Source organism: Pocillopora damicornis, chromosome 5, assembly GCF_964200805.1.
Source record: "Pocillopora damicornis chromosome 5, jaPocDami1.2, whole genome shotgun sequence".
In the NCBI taxonomy this organism is placed as follows: Eukaryota; Metazoa; Cnidaria; class Anthozoa; order Scleractinia; family Pocilloporidae; genus Pocillopora; species Pocillopora damicornis.
In genome coordinates, this window is record NC_142674.1 from 9,949,469 (window position 1) to 9,972,170 (window position 22,702).

Consider the following 22,702-nt stretch of genomic DNA (forward strand, 5'->3'; position numbering starts at 1 on the left):
TTTGGATAACCAATCGGATCGTTGAGCGCTTGTTATAAAATCGGTTTTGTCACTGGAGATCGGGATAAAAGCGTAAACTTTCTGAAGATTACTAGACTGAAGCGTCCAATCTCGTTGGCTATGGCTCGTACCAAGCAAACCGCCCGGAAATCAACAGGTGGAAAAGCTCCTCGTAAACAGCTAGCCACTAAGGCGGCCCGCAAGAGTGCTCCCGCTACGGGTGGCGTGAAGAAACCTCACCGTTACAGACCAGGCACAGTTGCACTCCGTGAAATCCGTCGTTATCAGAAGTCTACGGAGTTACTTATCCGCACGTTGCCCTTTCAACGGCTTGTGCGGGAGATCGCGCAGGATTTCAAAACCGATCTGCGATTCCAAAGTTCCGCTGTACTAGCGCTCCAAGAGGCTAGCGAAGCTTATTTGGTGGGTCTGTTCGAAGATACCAATCTGTGCGCCATCCACGCCAAACGCGTAACCATCATGCCGAAGGATATCCAGTTGGCTCGAAGGATTCGTGGCGAGCGGGCTTAGTACAGTCGCTTGGTCATCAAACAAACACTAACGGCTCCTTTAGGAGCCACCACTAACCTAAAGGTCAATGAGCAGCCCATCTCCTTTTACACGTCTTTAATTTTTCTGTGTGTGTTCCGTTTCGTTTTGTTGTGGTTGTTGTTTCATTTTCTTGGTTTTTGTTACGTGAGTGAGAAAAAAAGATATCTTGTCAGAACATTCGAGCGATCGACTCTCGGTTTGATTGGCGACAAAAATTTGACAGAAAGTGAGCAGCGACGGAGGTCAACTGTTTTGATGCGTTTTCCGCGAGTTTGCTTGAACTAGACAAACATAAAGGTCACCATTTTGCGCTTTCAGCCGTTCGTATAATTTGTACCGACGTTACAATTCATTGCCGCTGTCTTTTCTTGTTCCTTACTTGGCAAAAAAAGCAAAAAACAAGAAAAAAACAAGAACAAGAACAAGAACAAGGACAAACAAACAAACAAACAAACAAACAAGAAACCAGAAAAACAAACAAGCACAGGAACAGCCTCTTTTTAAGCAGGCGCAATTACCTCAATCTCTACGTTATTACCGTTCGGTAACAGCGTGTGTTTGTTTGTACCAGACAAACATAGAGGGCACCAATTGCGCTTTCAGTCGTTCGTATAATTGGTTCCGACTTTTAATTCAATGTTGTTGCCTTTTCATGTTCCTTACTTGGCAAAAGCAAATTATTTATTACCAACGGATACGCCCCATGCACCTGCCTTTTGTACTAGATTAATAACTCATTCGCACCAGCAAAACATGTTCACTGAAACTGAGTCTGACTGAATAAAAATCAGAGACTCGAAAAAGAAAAGAAAGAAAGAAAGAAAGAAAGAAACAACAACAATGTTGGACATTTACTTTCATGATATGTGGTGGCTCCTGAAGGAGCCGTTTGTTTGTGAGGTCGGGCAGTTCACTTGCTGCTTGTATATTTGGTGACTGCTTTTGTACCCTCGCTTACTGCATGTTTTGCGAGTTCGCCCGGTAACAGTAACCTAATGGCGGTCTGGATTTCGCGAGAGCTGATGGTGGACTTCTTGTTGTAGTGTGCGAGCCGCGAGGATTCGGTCGCGATGCGTTCAAAGACATCGTTGACAAACGAGTTCATGATACCCATGGCTTTGCTGGAGATACCGGTGTCGGGGTGCACCTGTTTCGACACTTTGTAGATGTAGATCGCATAGCTCTCCTTTCTCTTGCTTCTCTTCTTTTTCTTGCCAGGGTCTGTCGGGGCTGATTTAACCTTGCCGGCTCTCTTCTCGCCTTTTCCGGCCGCGGGAAATTTTGGTGCCATCGTTTTCGAAAGAAAATCTATCACCGTTCTCTCAAAAATAAACTGAGGTGAGTGACTAGACAGGAGAATTTACTCCCTATTTAAGGTCCATTGTTGAGGATCAATTAGTATGCCAACGAAAATTCTCTTTGAAGCGATTGGCTCAGATACAGCTGTGAAAGGAACAAAAGACTGAGAGGCAACAGAGGGCGGAATTATTTTGATTGGAGGGTTTCGATCCGTTAGCGCGCGCGAGCCGCGAGATAAGTACGGCGTCACGACTCGGAACGCGTCACAATTTAGACAACAAAATCGTTGGAATTTTAGTGTGTGTCCTAGCACGAGCTGGCTTGCGAGAGAGAAAACTAAAATGACCGGCCGAGGGAAAGGAAAAGCGTCGGGCACCAAGGCAAAAAAGAGCAGGTCCAGCCGAGCAGGTCTTCAGTTTCCAGTCGGCCGCATCCACCGACTCCTTCGCAAAGGAAACTATGCAGAGCGTGTCGGGGCGAGTGCTCCCGTATACTTGGCCGCTGTGCTCGAGTATCTAAGTGCTGAAATTCTAGAGTTGGCCGGAAACGCCGCTCGTGACAACAAGAAGAGCAGAATCATTCCCAGACACCTGCAGTTGGCCGTCCGAAACGACGAGGAATTGAACAAACTTCTAGCTGGTGTAACGATCGCCCAGGGCGGTGTTCTTCCCAACATACAGGCCGTGCTGCTACCCAAGAAGAAGCACCATTGACAACATCAAACTTCAAAACGGCTCCTTTAGGAGCCACCAAACCTCGAAAAAAGTCGTGATCAGTGAAAAATCCATCTACTCCAATTGACACTCGTACATGCACACACAAGCGCTCGCGTCTTTACTTTGTTATCGATCAAAACAAATCGTTTCAGTTCACCTAGTGTCCATCGCTTACATGCCGCATTTTTGATCCCGAACTAGTTAAACAAATAAAAAGCAAGTCAAATCAAACAGACGGAAAGAAAGACAATTCAAATCAGCTTTGCTTTTTTTTGGAAACATTGCCGGCGACTTTGTTTTCGTTCGTTTGGTTGGACGATGGTAATTTGGATTTGCAAAATGCCTCGACACATTTGCAGCCCGCTACTGTCTCTCTTTCAATTGTTGGAGCGTGGAATTTGCGACTTGCATAAACTGCCTTCCTACCTATCAAGACAGAGAAACGCATTTGAGTTTGAATGGTACGATCGCTGATCACAAGTTTGCGTGGTTGTCGCAAATCCGCTTTAATCTTTTCTATTCCTTTGCGTGGAACAGTAATAGAATTTGAGTAGAACGTTCGCTGAACCCAGCTTTGCATGGCTTTTGAAACTCCAATTTCCTATTTCCTATTTCCTATTTCCTGCCATCCCAGTTCCCTGTTGGAACGAGAGACTATTTTGCACACCACGACAAGCGACTCGAGTTACACTGCATTAACGCTAACACAAGGACTAGGAGAAACGTTGAGAGCAGAATAATATCGCCCTTTGACTCGTTGTTCAAACACAGGGTTTGACCATCACTGTGGCTGATCACGACTTTCGCATGAGGTGGTGGCTCCTAAAGGAGCCGTTTATCAATTCTCTGAGGTTTCCGTGATTCTCTACCCGCCAAAACCGTATAGGGTACGGCCTTGGCGTTTAAGGGCGTAGACCACATCCATTGCGGTAACGGTCTTCCGTTTGGCGTGTTCGGTGTAAGTCACAGCATCACGGATAACGTTTTCCAGGAAGACTTTGAGGACTCCGCGGGTCTCTTCGTAAATAAGCCCGGAAATACGCTTGACACCACCGCGGCGAGCCAGACGTCGGATTGCTGGCTTGGTGATTCCCTGGATGTTGTCTCGCAGAATCTTTCGATGGCGCTTGGCGCCCCCTTTTCCAAGCCCTTTACCTCCTTTGCCGCGTCCAGACATGATTTGTTTTTCTTTCGAATGTTACGGATGCAATTGTTGTCGGCCCTGAACAAAACTTGAGATGTGTGGCTGGACCTCTCGGGAAACGTCACATTTCCAATTGACAAGAGAGCCAGGCCAAATGCCGACTTATGAATACCATTATCACTTATCTACACGGCCACGCTAAAGGATAGCGAAAATGACTCACAACCTTCAAAGTAATCCATGGTCAAATTCGGTCTCACTCACTCACTCACTCACTAATTAGTTTATTACTTTTTCGAGAGTACTCACTGAAGGCGAGCGACTGAAAACCGAGGGCAGTTTCGAGAAAAATTGCAGGTCAGAGTTTACTAAAATTTACTTTCCGCCTCGTCCTCGGAAAAAAAGAGTACCCGAACAAAGAAATTCACCGCAGCCAATCACAAGCAAACTTTGGATAACCAATCCATTCCTAATGGTAATTTGGATTTGCAAAATGCCTCTCCTTTTACACGTCTTTAATTTTTCTGTGTGTGTTCCGTTTCGTTTTGTTGTGGTTGTTGTTTCATTTTCTTGGTTTTTGTTACGTGAGTGAAAAACTCGCATTATTGTCATGAAGCAAGAGAAAATCAATGACCACATCTCCAAAGGTGACCCGCCTCTGCGGAAACTGAAACTGAAACCCGAGGGCAGTTTCGAGAAAAATTGCAGGTCAGAGATTACTAAAATTTACTTTCCGCCTCGTCCTCGGAAAAAAAAGAGTACCCGAACAAAGAAATTCACCGCAGCCAATCACAAGCAAACTTTGGATAACCAATCGGATCGTTGAGCGCTTGTTATAAAATCGGTTTTGTCACTGGAGATCGGGATAAAAGCGTAAACTTTCTGAAGATTACTAGACTGAAGCGTCCAATCTCGTTGGCTATGGCTCGTACCAAGCAAACCGCCCGGAAATCAACAGGTGGAAAAGCTCCTCGTAAACAGCTAGCCACTAAGGCGGCCCGCAAGAGTGCTCCCGCTACGGGTGGCGTGAAGAAACCTCACCGTTACAGACCAGGCACAGTTGCACTCCGTGAAATCCGTCGTTATCAGAAGTCTACGGAGTTACTTATCCGCACGTTGCCCTTTCAACGGCTTGTGCGGGAGATCGCGCAGGATTTCAAAACCGATCTGCGATTCCAAAGTTCCGCTGTACTAGCGCTCCAAGAGGCTAGCGAAGCTTATTTGGTGGGTCTGTTCGAAGATACCAATCTGTGCGCCATCCACGCCAAACGCGTAACCATCATGCCGAAGGATATCCAGTTGGCTCGAAGGATTCGTGGCGAGCGGGCTTAGTACAGTCGCTTGGTCATCAAACAAACACTAACGGCTCCTTTAGGAGCCACCACTAACCTAAAGGTCAATGAGCAGCCCATCTCCTTTTACACGTCTTTAATTTTTCTGTGTGTGTTCCGTTTCGTTTTGTTGTGGTTGTTGTTTCATTTTCTTGGTTTTTGTTACGTGAGTGAGAAAAAAAGATATCTTGTCAGAACATTCGAGCGATCGACTCTCGGTTTGATTGGCGACAAAAATTTGACAGAAAGTGAGCAGCGACGGAGGTCAACTGTTTTGATGCGTTTTCCGCGAGTTTGCTTGAACTAGACAAACATAAAGGTCACCATTTTGCGCTTTCAGCCGTTCGTATAATTTGTACCGACGTTACAATTCATTGCCGCTGTCTTTTCTTGTTCCTTACTTGGCAAAAAAAGCAAAAAACAAGAAAAAAACAAGAACAAGAACAAGAACAAGGACAAACAAACAAACAAACAAACAAACAAGAAACCAGAAAAACAAACAAGCACAGGAACAGCCTCTTTTTAAGCAGGCGCAATTACCTCAATCTCTACGTTATTACCGTTCGGTAACAGCGTGTGTTTGTTTGTACCAGACAAACATAGAGGGCACCAATTGCGCTTTCAGTCGTTCGTATAATTGGTTCCGACTTTTAATTCAATGTTGTTGCCTTTTCATGTTCCTTACTTGGCAAAAGCAAATTATTTATTACCAACGGATACGCCCCATGCACCTGCCTTTTGTACTAGATTAATAACTCATTCGCACCAGCAAAACATGTTCACTGAAACTGAGTCTGACTGAATAAAAATCAGAGACTCGAAAAAGAAAAGAAAGAAAGAAAGAAAGAAAGAAACAACAACAATGTTGGACATTTACTTTCATGATATGTGGTGGCTCCTGAAGGAGCCGTTTGTTTGTGAGGTCGGGCAGTTCACTTGCTGCTTGTATATTTGGTGACTGCTTTTGTACCCTCGCTTACTGCATGTTTTGCGAGTTCGCCCGGTAACAGTAACCTAATGGCGGTCTGGATTTCGCGAGAGCTGATGGTGGACTTCTTGTTGTAGTGTGCGAGCCGCGAGGATTCGGTCGCGATGCGTTCAAAGACATCGTTGACAAACGAGTTCATGATACCCATGGCTTTGCTGGAGATACCGGTGTCGGGGTGCACCTGTTTCGACACTTTGTAGATGTAGATCGCATAGCTCTCCTTTCTCTTGCTTCTCTTCTTTTTCTTGCCAGGGTCTGTCGGGGCTGATTTAACCTTGCCGGCTCTCTTCTCGCCTTTTCCGGCCGCGGGAAATTTTGGTGCCATCGTTTTCGAAAGAAAATCTATCACCGTTCTCTCAAAAATAAACTGAGGTGAGTGACTAGACAGGAGAATTTACTCCCTATTTAAGGTCCATTGTTGAGGATCAATTAGTATGCCAACGAAAATTCTCTTTGAAGCGATTGGCTCAGATACAGCTGTGAAAGGAACAAAAGACTGAGAGGCAACAGAGGGCGGAATTATTTTGATTGGAGGGTTTCGATCCGTTAGCGCGCGCGAGCCGCGAGATAAGTACGGCGTCACGACTCGGAACGCGTCACAATTTAGACAACAAAATCGTTGGAATTTTAGTGTGTGTCCTAGCACGAGCTGGCTTGCGAGAGAGAAAACTAAAATGACCGGCCGAGGGAAAGGAAAAGCGTCGGGCACCAAGGCAAAAAAGAGCAGGTCCAGCCGAGCAGGTCTTCAGTTTCCAGTCGGCCGCATCCACCGACTCCTTCGCAAAGGAAACTATGCAGAGCGTGTCGGGGCGAGTGCTCCCGTATACTTGGCCGCTGTGCTCGAGTATCTAAGTGCTGAAATTCTAGAGTTGGCCGGAAACGCCGCTCGTGACAACAAGAAGAGCAGAATCATTCCCAGACACCTGCAGTTGGCCGTCCGAAACGACGAGGAATTGAACAAACTTCTAGCTGGTGTAACGATCGCCCAGGGCGGTGTTCTTCCCAACATACAGGCCGTGCTGCTACCCAAGAAGAAGCACCATTGACAACATCAAACTTCAAAACGGCTCCTTTAGGAGCCACCAAACCTCGAAAAAAGTCGTGATCAGTGAAAAATCCATCTACTCCAATTGACACTCGTACATGCACACACAAGCGCTCGCGTCTTTACTTTGTTATCGATCAAAACAAATCGTTTCAGTTCACCTAGTGTCCATCGCTTACATGCCGCATTTTTGATCCCGAACTAGTTAAACAAATAAAAAGCAAGTCAAATCAAACAGACGGAAAGAAAGACAATTCAAATCAGCTTTGCTTTTTTTTGGAAACATTGCCGGCGACTTTGTTTTCGTTCGTTTGGTTGGACGATGGTAATTTGGATTTGCAAAATGCCTCGACACATTTGCAGCCCGCTACTGTCTCTCTTTCAATTGTTGGAGCGTGGAATTTGCGACTTGCATAAACTGCCTTCCTACCTATCAAGACAGAGAAACGCATTTGAGTTTGAATGGTACGATCGCTGATCACAAGTTTGCGTGGTTGTCGCAAATCCGCTTTAATCTTTTCTATTCCTTTGCGTGGAACAGTAATAGAATTTGAGTAGAACGTTCGCTGAACCCAGCTTTGCATGGCTTTTGAAACTCCAATTTCCTATTTCCTATTTCCTATTTCCTGCCATCCCAGTTCCCTGTTGGAACGAGAGACTATTTTGCACACCACGACAAGCGACTCGAGTTACACTGCATTAACGCTAACACAAGGACTAGGAGAAACGTTGAGAGCAGAATAATATCGCCCTTTGACTCGTTGTTCAAACACAGGGTTTGACCATCACTGTGGCTGATCACGACTTTCGCATGAGGTGGTGGCTCCTAAAGGAGCCGTTTATCAATTCTCTGAGGTTTCCGTGATTCTCTACCCGCCAAAACCGTATAGGGTACGGCCTTGGCGTTTAAGGGCGTAGACCACATCCATTGCGGTAACGGTCTTCCGTTTGGCGTGTTCGGTGTAAGTCACAGCATCACGGATAACGTTTTCCAGGAAGACTTTGAGGACTCCGCGGGTCTCTTCGTAAATAAGCCCGGAAATACGCTTGACACCACCGCGGCGAGCCAGACGTCGGATTGCTGGCTTGGTGATTCCCTGGATGTTGTCTCGCAGAATCTTTCGATGGCGCTTGGCGCCCCCTTTTCCAAGCCCTTTACCTCCTTTGCCGCGTCCAGACATGATTTGTTTTTCTTTCGAATGTTACGGATGCAATTGTTGTCGGCCCTGAACAAAACTTGAGATGTGTGGCTGGACCTCTCGGGAAACGTCACATTTCCAATTGACAAGAGAGCCAGGCCAAATGCCGACTTATGAATACCATTATCACTTATCTACACGGCCACGCTAAAGGATAGCGAAAATGACTCACAACCTTCAAAGTAATCCATGGTCAAATTCGGTCTCACTCACTCACTCACTCACTAATTAGTTTATTACTTTTTCGAGAGTACTCACTGAAGGCGAGCGACTGAAAACCGAGGGCAGTTTCGAGAAAAATTGCAGGTCAGAGTTTACTAAAATTTACTTTCCGCCTCGTCCTCGGAAAAAAAGAGTACCCGAACAAAGAAATTCACCGCAGCCAATCACAAGCAAACTTTGGATAACCAATCCATTCCTAATGGTAATTTGGATTTGCAAAATGCCTCTCCTTTTACACGTCTTTAATTTTTCTGTGTGTGTTCCGTTTCGTTTTGTTGTGGTTGTTGTTTCATTTTCTTGGTTTTTGTTACGTGAGTGAAAAACTCGCATTATTGTCATGAAGCAAGAGAAAATCAATGACCACATCTCCAAAGGTGACCCGCCTCTGCGGAAACTGAAACTGAAACCCGAGGGCAGTTTCGAGAAAAATTGCAGGTCAGAGATTACTAAAATTTACTTTCCGCCTCGTCCTCGGAAAAAAAAGAGTACCCGAACAAAGAAATTCACCGCAGCCAATCACAAGCAAACTTTGGATAACCAATCGGATCGTTGAGCGCTTGTTATAAAATCGGTTTTGTCACTGGAGATCGGGATAAAAGCGTAAACTTTCTGAAGATTACTAGACTGAAGCGTCCAATCTCGTTGGCTATGGCTCGTACCAAGCAAACCGCCCGGAAATCAACAGGTGGAAAAGCTCCTCGTAAACAGCTAGCCACTAAGGCGGCCCGCAAGAGTGCTCCCGCTACGGGTGGCGTGAAGAAACCTCACCGTTACAGACCAGGCACAGTTGCACTCCGTGAAATCCGTCGTTATCAGAAGTCTACGGAGTTACTTATCCGCACGTTGCCCTTTCAACGGCTTGTGCGGGAGATCGCGCAGGATTTCAAAACCGATCTGCGATTCCAAAGTTCCGCTGTACTAGCGCTCCAAGAGGCTAGCGAAGCTTATTTGGTGGGTCTGTTCGAAGATACCAATCTGTGCGCCATCCACGCCAAACGCGTAACCATCATGCCGAAGGATATCCAGTTGGCTCGAAGGATTCGTGGCGAGCGGGCTTAGTACAGTCGCTTGGTCATCAAACAAACACTAACGGCTCCTTTAGGAGCCACCACTAACCTAAAGGTCAATGAGCAGCCCATCTCCTTTTACACGTCTTTAATTTTTCTGTGTGTGTTCCGTTTCGTTTTGTTGTGGTTGTTGTTTCATTTTCTTGGTTTTTGTTACGTGAGTGAGAAAAAAAGATATCTTGTCAGAACATTCGAGCGATCGACTCTCGGTTTGATTGGCGACAAAAATTTGACAGAAAGTGAGCAGCGACGGAGGTCAACTGTTTTGATGCGTTTTCCGCGAGTTTGCTTGAACTAGACAAACATAAAGGTCACCATTTTGCGCTTTCAGCCGTTCGTATAATTTGTACCGACGTTACAATTCATTGCCGCTGTCTTTTCTTGTTCCTTACTTGGCAAAAAAAGCAAAAAACAAGAAAAAAACAAGAACAAGAACAAGAACAAGGACAAACAAACAAACAAACAAACAAACAAGAAACCAGAAAAACAAACAAGCACAGGAACAGCCTCTTTTTAAGCAGGCGCAATTACCTCAATCTCTACGTTATTACCGTTCGGTAACAGCGTGTGTTTGTTTGTACCAGACAAACATAGAGGGCACCAATTGCGCTTTCAGTCGTTCGTATAATTGGTTCCGACTTTTAATTCAATGTTGTTGCCTTTTCATGTTCCTTACTTGGCAAAAGCAAATTATTTATTACCAACGGATACGCCCCATGCACCTGCCTTTTGTACTAGATTAATAACTCATTCGCACCAGCAAAACATGTTCACTGAAACTGAGTCTGACTGAATAAAAATCAGAGACTCGAAAAAGAAAAGAAAGAAAGAAAGAAAGAAAGAAACAACAACAATGTTGGACATTTACTTTCATGATATGTGGTGGCTCCTGAAGGAGCCGTTTGTTTGTGAGGTCGGGCAGTTCACTTGCTGCTTGTATATTTGGTGACTGCTTTTGTACCCTCGCTTACTGCATGTTTTGCGAGTTCGCCCGGTAACAGTAACCTAATGGCGGTCTGGATTTCGCGAGAGCTGATGGTGGACTTCTTGTTGTAGTGTGCGAGCCGCGAGGATTCGGTCGCGATGCGTTCAAAGACATCGTTGACAAACGAGTTCATGATACCCATGGCTTTGCTGGAGATACCGGTGTCGGGGTGCACCTGTTTCGACACTTTGTAGATGTAGATCGCATAGCTCTCCTTTCTCTTGCTTCTCTTCTTTTTCTTGCCAGGGTCTGTCGGGGCTGATTTAACCTTGCCGGCTCTCTTCTCGCCTTTTCCGGCCGCGGGAAATTTTGGTGCCATCGTTTTCGAAAGAAAATCTATCACCGTTCTCTCAAAAATAAACTGAGGTGAGTGACTAGACAGGAGAATTTACTCCCTATTTAAGGTCCATTGTTGAGGATCAATTAGTATGCCAACGAAAATTCTCTTTGAAGCGATTGGCTCAGATACAGCTGTGAAAGGAACAAAAGACTGAGAGGCAACAGAGGGCGGAATTATTTTGATTGGAGGGTTTCGATCCGTTAGCGCGCGCGAGCCGCGAGATAAGTACGGCGTCACGACTCGGAACGCGTCACAATTTAGACAACAAAATCGTTGGAATTTTAGTGTGTGTCCTAGCACGAGCTGGCTTGCGAGAGAGAAAACTAAAATGACCGGCCGAGGGAAAGGAAAAGCGTCGGGCACCAAGGCAAAAAAGAGCAGGTCCAGCCGAGCAGGTCTTCAGTTTCCAGTCGGCCGCATCCACCGACTCCTTCGCAAAGGAAACTATGCAGAGCGTGTCGGGGCGAGTGCTCCCGTATACTTGGCCGCTGTGCTCGAGTATCTAAGTGCTGAAATTCTAGAGTTGGCCGGAAACGCCGCTCGTGACAACAAGAAGAGCAGAATCATTCCCAGACACCTGCAGTTGGCCGTCCGAAACGACGAGGAATTGAACAAACTTCTAGCTGGTGTAACGATCGCCCAGGGCGGTGTTCTTCCCAACATACAGGCCGTGCTGCTACCCAAGAAGAAGCACCATTGACAACATCAAACTTCAAAACGGCTCCTTTAGGAGCCACCAAACCTCGAAAAAAGTCGTGATCAGTGAAAAATCCATCTACTCCAATTGACACTCGTACATGCACACACAAGCGCTCGCGTCTTTACTTTGTTATCGATCAAAACAAATCGTTTCAGTTCACCTAGTGTCCATCGCTTACATGCCGCATTTTTGATCCCGAACTAGTTAAACAAATAAAAAGCAAGTCAAATCAAACAGACGGAAAGAAAGACAATTCAAATCAGCTTTGCTTTTTTTTGGAAACATTGCCGGCGACTTTGTTTTCGTTCGTTTGGTTGGACGATGGTAATTTGGATTTGCAAAATGCCTCGACACATTTGCAGCCCGCTACTGTCTCTCTTTCAATTGTTGGAGCGTGGAATTTGCGACTTGCATAAACTGCCTTCCTACCTATCAAGACAGAGAAACGCATTTGAGTTTGAATGGTACGATCGCTGATCACAAGTTTGCGTGGTTGTCGCAAATCCGCTTTAATCTTTTCTATTCCTTTGCGTGGAACAGTAATAGAATTTGAGTAGAACGTTCGCTGAACCCAGCTTTGCATGGCTTTTGAAACTCCAATTTCCTATTTCCTATTTCCTATTTCCTGCCATCCCAGTTCCCTGTTGGAACGAGAGACTATTTTGCACACCACGACAAGCGACTCGAGTTACACTGCATTAACGCTAACACAAGGACTAGGAGAAACGTTGAGAGCAGAATAATATCGCCCTTTGACTCGTTGTTCAAACACAGGGTTTGACCATCACTGTGGCTGATCACGACTTTCGCATGAGGTGGTGGCTCCTAAAGGAGCCGTTTATCAATTCTCTGAGGTTTCCGTGATTCTCTACCCGCCAAAACCGTATAGGGTACGGCCTTGGCGTTTAAGGGCGTAGACCACATCCATTGCGGTAACGGTCTTCCGTTTGGCGTGTTCGGTGTAAGTCACAGCATCACGGATAACGTTTTCCAGGAAGACTTTGAGGACTCCGCGGGTCTCTTCGTAAATAAGCCCGGAAATACGCTTGACACCACCGCGGCGAGCCAGACGTCGGATTGCTGGCTTGGTGATTCCCTGGATGTTGTCTCGCAGAATCTTTCGATGGCGCTTGGCGCCCCCTTTTCCAAGCCCTTTACCTCCTTTGCCGCGTCCAGACATGATTTGTTTTTCTTTCGAATGTTACGGATGCAATTGTTGTCGGCCCTGAACAAAACTTGAGATGTGTGGCTGGACCTCTCGGGAAACGTCACATTTCCAATTGACAAGAGAGCCAGGCCAAATGCCGACTTATGAATACCATTATCACTTATCTACACGGCCACGCTAAAGGATAGCGAAAATGACTCACAACCTTCAAAGTAATCCATGGTCAAATTCGGTCTCACTCACTCACTCACTCACTAATTAGTTTATTACTTTTTCGAGAGTACTCACTGAAGGCGAGCGACTGAAAACCGAGGGCAGTTTCGAGAAAAATTGCAGGTCAGAGTTTACTAAAATTTACTTTCCGCCTCGTCCTCGGAAAAAAAGAGTACCCGAACAAAGAAATTCACCGCAGCCAATCACAAGCAAACTTTGGATAACCAATCCATTCCTAATGGTAATTTGGATTTGCAAAATGCCTCTCCTTTTACACGTCTTTAATTTTTCTGTGTGTGTTCCGTTTCGTTTTGTTGTGGTTGTTGTTTCATTTTCTTGGTTTTTGTTACGTGAGTGAAAAACTCGCATTATTGTCATGAAGCAAGAGAAAATCAATGACCACATCTCCAAAGGTGACCCGCCTCTGCGGAAACTGAAACTGAAACCCGAGGGCAGTTTCGAGAAAAATTGCAGGTCAGAGATTACTAAAATTTACTTTCCGCCTCGTCCTCGGAAAAAAAAGAGTACCCGAACAAAGAAATTCACCGCAGCCAATCACAAGCAAACTTTGGATAACCAATCGGATCGTTGAGCGCTTGTTATAAAATCGGTTTTGTCACTGGAGATCGGGATAAAAGCGTAAACTTTCTGAAGATTACTAGACTGAAGCGTCCAATCTCGTTGGCTATGGCTCGTACCAAGCAAACCGCCCGGAAATCAACAGGTGGAAAAGCTCCTCGTAAACAGCTAGCCACTAAGGCGGCCCGCAAGAGTGCTCCCGCTACGGGTGGCGTGAAGAAACCTCACCGTTACAGACCAGGCACAGTTGCACTCCGTGAAATCCGTCGTTATCAGAAGTCTACGGAGTTACTTATCCGCACGTTGCCCTTTCAACGGCTTGTGCGGGAGATCGCGCAGGATTTCAAAACCGATCTGCGATTCCAAAGTTCCGCTGTACTAGCGCTCCAAGAGGCTAGCGAAGCTTATTTGGTGGGTCTGTTCGAAGATACCAATCTGTGCGCCATCCACGCCAAACGCGTAACCATCATGCCGAAGGATATCCAGTTGGCTCGAAGGATTCGTGGCGAGCGGGCTTAGTACAGTCGCTTGGTCATCAAACAAACACTAACGGCTCCTTTAGGAGCCACCACTAACCTAAAGGTCAATGAGCAGCCCATCTCCTTTTACACGTCTTTAATTTTTCTGTGTGTGTTCCGTTTCGTTTTGTTGTGGTTGTTGTTTCATTTTCTTGGTTTTTGTTACGTGAGTGAGAAAAAAAGATATCTTGTCAGAACATTCGAGCGATCGACTCTCGGTTTGATTGGCGACAAAAATTTGACAGAAAGTGAGCAGCGACGGAGGTCAACTGTTTTGATGCGTTTTCCGCGAGTTTGCTTGAACTAGACAAACATAAAGGTCACCATTTTGCGCTTTCAGCCGTTCGTATAATTTGTACCGACGTTACAATTCATTGCCGCTGTCTTTTCTTGTTCCTTACTTGGCAAAAAAAGCAAAAAACAAGAAAAAAACAAGAACAAGAACAAGAACAAGGACAAACAAACAAACAAACAAACAAACAAGAAACCAGAAAAACAAACAAGCACAGGAACAGCCTCTTTTTAAGCAGGCGCAATTACCTCAATCTCTACGTTATTACCGTTCGGTAACAGCGTGTGTTTGTTTGTACCAGACAAACATAGAGGGCACCAATTGCGCTTTCAGTCGTTCGTATAATTGGTTCCGACTTTTAATTCAATGTTGTTGCCTTTTCATGTTCCTTACTTGGCAAAAGCAAATTATTTATTACCAACGGATACGCCCCATGCACCTGCCTTTTGTACTAGATTAATAACTCATTCGCACCAGCAAAACATGTTCACTGAAACTGAGTCTGACTGAATAAAAATCAGAGACTCGAAAAAGAAAAGAAAGAAAGAAAGAAAGAAAGAAACAACAACAATGTTGGACATTTACTTTCATGATATGTGGTGGCTCCTGAAGGAGCCGTTTGTTTGTGAGGTCGGGCAGTTCACTTGCTGCTTGTATATTTGGTGACTGCTTTTGTACCCTCGCTTAACAACAACAACAAATGGGGAAGGATGTAATACATATTAATGAGGCTTTTTCTTTGCAATGCATTCTGGGAAATATTAAATTATTTTGGGTAGGGAATTCTTGATTTCATTCGGAAGAAATTTTAGTAAGTCTAAAAACAGTTGTCGCTTTGGTACCAAATCTGTGAACAGTGAAAGGGAAATCGGTCATAACTCTTTTTGGCGAGAAGTATTTTTGAGAGTTCCTTCCTGGATCGATCTGCTTCGGGCTCCAACATTCACGTACCTCGAGGGCTAACAATTGCTATTGGAAACAACGATAGCAGAAACACACTTCGCTTCTTTGAAGTATGCTGTTGACTTGCGGGTATCCAGACTTAATGATGTCCTTCAACCACCAGGCAAGGAAAATTATGGAACATACTACCTGCTTATCTGGACATCAGTTTATCAGGCCTTCGTCCAGTTTCAGACGTCACAATGTTTATTGTCTAGAATTGGATTTTTTTTCCCTTAGATTCCTCTCCAGTCATTATCTTACCTTATGTATACAGTAAATTCGTATTTTCATCTATTGTTTTTGTTGTTGTAATTTATACGTTGTATTTCTCCTACTTGTACTACTCTTAAGAGTAACGAAAATCTTTATAAAACGTATGGAATATTTATGAAGTAATTGAAGTAACATACGCGCTCTCATTTGTGCGTGGTTTGGGAAAATACTTTGATCAATAGAATGAAATTGGGTAGCCACATGAACACTTAGGGAATTGAGAGAATTCTAGTGGCCGATCCTCTAAACTTTCCAATGACTTAGTTTTGCATAGGTATCCCCTACCTCCTGTCATGCCTCATCTGGTATCCCCCCTACCTCTTGCCTTACCTCATCTTCTCAGGCAATTGAAAGTCCTCCATTGTCTTTAAAATCGTTTAGACGTTGAGAGTGGAAGATCGTCTGGAGAGTTATACCGGTGATCGTCTCCTGTACACATGAAACTTATACTTTCTTGATGAAAGTAACGTTGCACATGAAAGTTTTCTTCCTTTTTATTACTCCACTGGTTATCTATAGATTTCTGTTTGAGCACCAATTCACCTATAACTTAACTAACTGATCAGGCTAAGACTGAAAATGCAAACAAAGGCTTGCCTCAGCCCTCCATTTTGACTATTCACCCAGATTAATGTTGATTTTTATGACATGCTTTTAAAATGACTATTGAAATAAGATGGTTTTCTGTCTGTAGCTTTTCAAAATCATTCAATTCTTCCTTGACTATTTTTGGGAGTTTTTCAATTGTTTTCTAAACATATGGCATGGCCAGTATGAGGAAAGTTATCGTGCAGAATATTAAAAAAAATTGTACATTTTAAAATATTACAGTCCCATGTCACTATCTTCCCAAGGCATTTTATAAGCACTCTTGACTAACAGCATGAATGGTGTTGTACACACAAAACCATTACACTAGGACTCTTGGATACCCATGCCCATTAATCTTGTCAATATCCTGAAAATGGGAAGACAAATTTAACAATTTACCCTTTAATCTCTAAGAGAGACTAGCATTTTATTTCTTCTTACAGTACCAATTAAACATTAATGTCAAAAATAAAAGGTAATTATCCCCAAGTAAGGAAGCTCTTGATTGTTAAACAAATTCTCAAATGAATAGAGGGGCAAGTTTCTAAAGAAACTGTGGTGCTGCATCGGTGGGAGAGTATAGCAGGTAATTTAGTGTTGACAACTGAGTTGAAAACGTAAATTAGCCATTGTAAAGGGTAAAAAAGCTGACATTTCGAGTGTTAGCCCTTCATCAGAGCGATTCTCACCCTAGCAAATGTATAGAAAACAGTATGGAGAATATGCATACTGATGATAGAATGTAAAGGGTTAAAGGCTTAAGGTTAAAGATTGTACATTTACTTTCCTGTTCCAACAAAAATCTGCTTATTTGCATAATTATAAAAACCAAAACAAAGGCCTGCTGTTGTGAAATAATCTCTTTCATATTTCTCTTGGGACAGTTCATGAATTAGTGGCAGGGTTAATACTTTTTCTCAGAAGCAAATTTCAATGACTTTTCTAGGTCTCAGATTGATTTTTCCAGGATTAAACCCTTTCATTCCCAAGATTTCAAAATCAATTCTCATTACGGTTGGTCGATATTTTTTTTGGTGTAAATTCTGAAAACTTTATTGCTTGAGTCTAGCAGATTTCCAGGACCTGTAGTCTTTTTTCCAGGATTTTCCATTCCTGGAAAGTGTCAAATAAATTCCAGGAATTTCCAGATTTTCTAGGACCCGAACAAACCCTGTAATGCTCTAGGACTGCCCTAGTTACTACTCTTGGTGTGGAAAGAATGGTACCTTGAAAGAAAAATCAAAACAGTAGTTAGAATAGAGCCTGAAAGAAAAAAAAATCAGGCCTGCACATGAGTTGAAACCATGACCTCTGCAATACCAGTGCAGTGCTCTGGTATCACAGAAGTCGATATCTGCACAGTTGGGAGATGGTTATTTTGCTGGTTTGTAATAAATCCGTGATGTGATGAATGAACGACTGTGAATGTAAGTAAAGTTAGTAACTCAACGTAATGTACAGTAATGAAAGAAAATGTCAGTGTTATAGGCGTATAAGATAAATTAAACCCAAAAAAAGTTTAAAAAAGTTATACTTGCTGAAATTAAGATAGCAAAAAATAAAGTGTGTGCATGTAGAGATTCCACTTAGCTGCATGTCTTCTGCAAGTCAAAGTAGAATCCTTGATCCTGTACGACACTTTAGGGAACGATATGGCTTCGTCTGCTACCTATGGAGTTTGTTCGCCGTGCTATTTCGAAGCAAAGCAGTCGTGTAGCCTGTAAATAGAAAGAACTAAAGATTACATTTGGCAAATTGATTTACCGCCGCTCTGTGGTTTTCGTGATACTGCGTCTCAACTCAATCCATCCCATTACGGAAAGCCGATCACTGCTGTCAGACCATTAAATTTTAGCTCCATTTAATTAAAAATGATCAATGGTGAGATGAATTAGCTTACCTTTCCTCTGACCTTAAGAATGGTTGCTAACTTTGGACTTCTCTCTACATTCGCTACCCAGCTTAATAACCTTGTTTTGACTTCAAACTTTTCTTAGGTTGATTCGGTGATTTCGGCCGCAAATTAGATCTCTCTTTTTTAACATGAAGTCGATTCTTTTAAAAGACCTTGAATTCTTGAAAAAGGACTCTTATTTACCGATTAAGAAGCGGAGATTTGGTACGATTGACTCGCATGCATTAACGGTAAGTCCCTGCGGTTATATCGCTTCGCGCGCTAAATTTTAATTTTTAACTCATGAATTACTCGCATGCGCAAGAGCGAGTTGTAGATATGATGTGGGAATGGCACTCCTTGCTCGCTCGATTGGTCGATTCCTGTAAACTTTTTTTCGATTTTAGGCTTTTGAGTGCATTTGATGGTTTTTGGCGAGCAATAAACAAACGAAACGGCGACCATTGTTGCTAAGAATAGTGGTGGGGTGACAAAGAAGCCAATGATAATCTTAAAATAATTTTTTTTTCGTTTTAGTTTCAACAAGCGCCACAAGGATTCACACTGAAATAACAGAACAACCTTCGTTTTTCATAAAATTGTAATTTACAACCCTTGAACTTGAAAACAATCCGAAGATTCATTGAAAATATCACCTACTGGGAAGCGCTCGGAGTTTACAGATTTTTCTGTTACGGCGTGAGATTGAGGACAAAATCGATCATTACGTTTCGTATCGTGTGTTTTTCCTGTGAGAAACAACAGAAGATGCCGGCGACTAACGAAATTACAAGTTAACACGAAAATCAAATAACACCTAAACAAACAGTATTAGCTACCGATTTTCAGTGAATTTTTAAAGAACAATTTTCTTTTAAGTTTCAAGACAATTTGAAGATTCAAAATACGTATTACGTACTAAAATGCGAAAGTTTTACACCACAAAATTGATAAATAGGCCTGAAATGAAATTCTATCTTGCTATTGATTATACGTTGCCTAGCACGTGACTAAAATCTACCCAGGTGGAGATCCAAAATGACGGTGGCAGTCTTAGCTTAGTTATATCACTCAAAACTCCTTCCTGTATGTCTCATTTGATAAAGAGGGAATCGTTAATGTTTTCATTAAGAAAGTATTGCCTTGATTTTCTAATATTTCCAATGATAGACAGTAAATTTCACTTTTCACGCACATTTACTTCCAACCTTTTCTTTTGAACCAGAAACAGAAACAGAAATGATATACGTTTAAAACATATGACATCAACCACCCTTGTCAAATGCAATAGCATGATCATTTCAATTGTGCTTTCTTATCCCGACGTTACTTTGTTTCTTTGCTACATTAGCGAACACTGAACTACTGCTCGTACTCTAGATATGACAATCAACCACAAAATTCCCTAAACCAGATAACATTAAACATAATCTAAAAAATCATGTGTCAATTCACGAGTTTGCTCACAGAGCACTTTGATTACAAACCGCCTTTCGATTTCCTGTGCGATTATGAAAGTAGACAATAGGAATTTAATTTGAAACAATAAGTTATTTGAAGTAAACCTAAAAAAACGATACGCTAATGGTTGATAGTTAATACTTAACTTGCATTCAATGTTAGAATGAAAATGGCGATTGGTTAAATTAAAAGTCTAACGCTATATCAGCGTTGGTTTTTTTGGTTCCCAAATTAGTACGGGATGCCATTATTTCGCTACAACAGTAGGCAGTTTACAAGTGATTTTATCGTTACTTTGACATCTTTGACATTTTGAATAAAAAGACAAATTTCTCTTAGATATCAAGTTGAATTTTTTTTCACTAGTTTAGTATCATTTGTGTTCAAGTGATAAAAAAAATTGTTGTGTTCCACTGTATAGCCTCCACGTCGATGTAAATTTCAAAACGTTTCAAATAAAGTCGCTATAGAGAGATAAAGATATCTCCTCGCGGCATTTTTACCATTTTTATTTACCATACGTAATAAAAACTTTCACTTCAAACACGAAGAAAATAACATAAAATAAAAGATTAAAACTTACAAGTTACCTTCAACTTCAACTCCTCTTCGAAGTCGCGAGCATCAATTCGCCATCGGATCCGTTATTGCTGAGGGTCCTCCCCACTTAAATATATCATTTTAAAGAATATTCTCACTCATTGAACATACTCCCCGACTATGATAGCCTGTATGAGCTTGTAGGTCACTATAAGCGATCCAAAAAGCAGAGGTATTCTTGTCTTCTCACAAGGTAATACTTTGCACAAATGGCGGTACAGGCTCCCTGCGTTTCGCGCGCTCATTGATGAAGAAGTGTCGTGTAATGGTCACCAAAAGTGTTAAATAAAACCCCCAAAACAAATGCATGACACACTACTAAAGTAATTTTCCTAAGGTTGTATTCACCTACTAAGTTATCGTATTCAATTAACTAAAGTTGTCGTTTAAACCTAATCAGCAGTCAACTGGTGCTTTTTGCTGAGACAAGCTTGGATTTTCTTTTCTTTTTGTTGTTGTTGTCTTGGTAAGTATCAAATCTTTAAGGTCATACATGGACACCCTACTAAGTCAGTTCCTAGCAGGGTCATAATGAGGTATGTGGGTTACATAATGATCCCAATTTTCATCCATATTTTATGATCTACGATTTCAAAAACTATAATGATCCCTTCTGAAAAATATTGTTCCCGTCCCAGACGTAGTGATCCCTGTTTGCTGGCCATGTCGGAAAGGCTTTGAGCGATGTGTTGACCACGGCCATTCACACGAAAATGATTTTTTAGAACCATTTTTTTGTTTGTCTTTACGGTTGTCTCTGTCTCCACGTGGCTCTGCAGACCATGCAAGTAAACTTCGACTAAAAATAGTTACCCCCCCTCCCCCCCCAAAAAATAGAGAGACACAACAACAAGATTGCTTCAATGTAGACGCCTGATGTGGACTTTGTGATAACATGACTGAATGAAAGGAGCGAACCAATTACACTCAACGTCAACATCAGGCAACCGAGACAGCTCCGGAGGGAAATGTCTTATTACAGGTCATTCGGAGCAATTTTCAAAACAGTTGTTTGTTTTCGGTAAGAAAATATGTCTGATACACGAGGCAGCAACCATAGTAACTGTGTTATAATTCCATCTAGGAAAGTTTATTTATTGTCATTTTCCGTGCTCAGTAAAAGTAGTGAACAGTTGGTTAACAAAGTTTTAAAACATATTTATCAATCACTCAGCATATGAAGTAACTTTATAATGTACTTAATATAGCCGGCCGGCTTCGAACGTTGATCGGTCAGGTCGCACAAATCCTCGCCTTTGTGTTTGTCCCTCTGCTCCTTCTGCAAGTTCAGTCGCTGCTTGCCCCTCTACTGGGGCCTGAAGTTTCAGGATCTGTTTTTCGAGGTTGATTTTGCGTTTCCTTTATTTGTGTGTGTGGTCATACAGGTTTTTTGTGATTTCGTGGGGATACAGAGTTAGCTTCGTTCAAGTCTCAGCTTTCTTCTTGGCTCTCCTTTTGCCATTTCGTTCTCCTTTTACTTGCTTCAAGAATATCCCAGTCTTATAGTTTAGTTTCTTTGCGACACAATCAAAGGCAGATTCTTCAAGTTGATAAAAGATCCCTCGCAATTTAGGCTGAAGAACAATAATAGAATTCTTGTAACCTATATTCTTATAACTCCCTTCCATCTTCCTCCAAGTTCCTATAAAAGATTCCGTCTATCAGAGAAGAATTATGATCGTCACCATCGAAAAATGGTGCAACCATATGGAAAAAGTGAAGGTTGGACCGGAAGTTCCTTGTGCTCTGCAAAGAACTTCTGGTCCCAATTATAAATATTTTCCCCGGCCATTTTCGCATTTGGGTTCATGCTTCTATCTTTTCACGTGCACGGTTAGGGTTAGGGTTTTGTCCATAAATTCGGACACAAAAACGCCCATACATAAGGAAGATGTGTATCCTTAATAAGCTGCTTAGAAAAATAAGACGAAATCTTAATGAAGGTCTTTTTCTACACCAAAAGTTCCTGTAAAGCCTAGTTTTGGAAAATAATAGTCTACAACTTCCCCTTGATCAATTTTCCCAAAATATGACAATAAAGCTAATTTAACCCTATGGCGAGGAAAATCTATTCCACTATTTTAGCAAAGCCTACTCAAAGTATTTTAAAACTAATCATAACCATTACAATTTCCTCAAGTGTGATTGGTGCATCAGCTGCTTTATATTTCCCAAATTACTCTGTACAGTTGTGATCAGGCAGTGTAATCGGACAGTTGGCTGTAATCGGACACCTTTAATCTGACTGTTGAAGCAGCCAATCATACTAAGTCTACTCAGCTTAATCCACACAAAGTTCATCTCCTATCTCACACCACGATGAACAATAACCACATATTTTATTATATTTCATTTCGTATCTTTGTCTATAGGAACGGTTACGAATCGACCAGTGGTTCGGGTATGAACTGACTTAAACTGGGTACAGCTCGATTGAATGTGGATACAAAACGAGCATGGGTACAAACGACCGAATACCGCACCGATAAGAATTCATTTTGAAAGGATTATTGGGCCAGTTAGAGAATGGTCAGTTTTGAAAGCTGCTTGGCCAGTTCAAGGAATGGATTATTATCCTCT

At 42.6% G+C, this 22,702-nt stretch overlaps 7 protein-coding genes and 6 pseudogenes across 13 annotated transcripts; 7 read left to right on the top strand and 6 right to left on the bottom strand.

The window, feature by feature from the left end:
* Positions 1 to 120: 120 nt before the first annotated feature.
* Positions 121 to 1,387, top strand: LOC149045113 (histone H3-like). Its single transcript, XM_089208263.1, has one exon. The coding sequence runs from the start codon at positions 121 to 123 to the stop codon at positions 529 to 531; it is 411 nt and encodes a 136-aa protein (XP_089064389.1). The 3' UTR covers positions 532 to 1,387.
* Positions 703 to 1,843, bottom strand: LOC149045114 (histone H2B.1 pseudogene; annotated as a pseudogene). Its single transcript, XR_016187292.1, has one exon. The product of XR_016187292.1 is annotated as a histone H2B.1 pseudogene (transcript).
* LOC149045115 (histone H2A pseudogene) lies at positions 1,837 to 2,986 on the top strand (annotated as a pseudogene). Its single transcript, XR_016187295.1, has one exon. The product of XR_016187295.1 is annotated as a histone H2A pseudogene (transcript).
* A 226-nt stretch (positions 2,987 to 3,212) lies between these two features.
* LOC149045116 (histone H4) lies at positions 3,213 to 3,749 on the bottom strand. Its single transcript, XM_089208270.1, has one exon. It carries the CDS (start codon positions 3,742 to 3,744, stop codon positions 3,433 to 3,435), a length of 312 nt encoding a protein of 103 aa, XP_089064396.1. The 5' UTR covers positions 3,745 to 3,749; the 3' UTR covers positions 3,213 to 3,432.
* Positions 3,750 to 4,632: 883 nt separating this feature from the next.
* LOC149045117 (histone H3-like) lies at positions 4,633 to 5,899 on the top strand. Its single transcript, XM_089208264.1, has one exon. It carries the CDS (start codon positions 4,633 to 4,635, stop codon positions 5,041 to 5,043), a length of 411 nt encoding a protein of 136 aa, XP_089064390.1. The 3' UTR covers positions 5,044 to 5,899.
* On the bottom strand, positions 5,215 to 6,355 carry LOC149045118 (histone H2B.1 pseudogene; annotated as a pseudogene). The gene has a single exon (XR_016187291.1). The product of XR_016187291.1 is annotated as a histone H2B.1 pseudogene (transcript).
* LOC149045119 (histone H2A pseudogene) lies at positions 6,349 to 7,498 on the top strand (annotated as a pseudogene). Its single transcript, XR_016187296.1, has one exon. The product of XR_016187296.1 is annotated as a histone H2A pseudogene (transcript).
* A 226-nt stretch (positions 7,499 to 7,724) lies between these two features.
* On the bottom strand, positions 7,725 to 8,261 carry LOC149045120 (histone H4). The gene has a single exon (XM_089208271.1). It carries the CDS (start codon positions 8,254 to 8,256, stop codon positions 7,945 to 7,947), a length of 312 nt encoding a protein of 103 aa, XP_089064397.1. The 5' UTR covers positions 8,257 to 8,261; the 3' UTR covers positions 7,725 to 7,944.
* Positions 8,262 to 9,144: 883 nt separating this feature from the next.
* LOC149045121 (histone H3-like) lies at positions 9,145 to 10,411 on the top strand. Its single transcript, XM_089208265.1, has one exon. It carries the CDS (start codon positions 9,145 to 9,147, stop codon positions 9,553 to 9,555), a length of 411 nt encoding a protein of 136 aa, XP_089064391.1. The 3' UTR covers positions 9,556 to 10,411.
* Positions 9,727 to 10,867, bottom strand: LOC149045122 (histone H2B.1 pseudogene; annotated as a pseudogene). Its single transcript, XR_016187293.1, has one exon. The product of XR_016187293.1 is annotated as a histone H2B.1 pseudogene (transcript).
* Positions 10,861 to 12,010, top strand: LOC149045123 (histone H2A pseudogene; annotated as a pseudogene). The gene has a single exon (XR_016187297.1). The product of XR_016187297.1 is annotated as a histone H2A pseudogene (transcript).
* Positions 12,011 to 12,236: 226 nt separating this feature from the next.
* Positions 12,237 to 12,773, bottom strand: LOC149045124 (histone H4). Its single transcript, XM_089208272.1, has one exon. It carries the CDS (start codon positions 12,766 to 12,768, stop codon positions 12,457 to 12,459), a length of 312 nt encoding a protein of 103 aa, XP_089064398.1. The 5' UTR covers positions 12,769 to 12,773; the 3' UTR covers positions 12,237 to 12,456.
* Positions 12,774 to 13,656: 883 nt separating this feature from the next.
* On the top strand, positions 13,657 to 14,923 carry LOC149045125 (histone H3-like). Its single transcript, XM_089208262.1, has one exon. The coding sequence runs from the start codon at positions 13,657 to 13,659 to the stop codon at positions 14,065 to 14,067; it is 411 nt and encodes a 136-aa protein (XP_089064388.1). The 3' UTR covers positions 14,068 to 14,923.
* Positions 14,924 to 22,702: the final 7,779 nt, after the last annotated feature.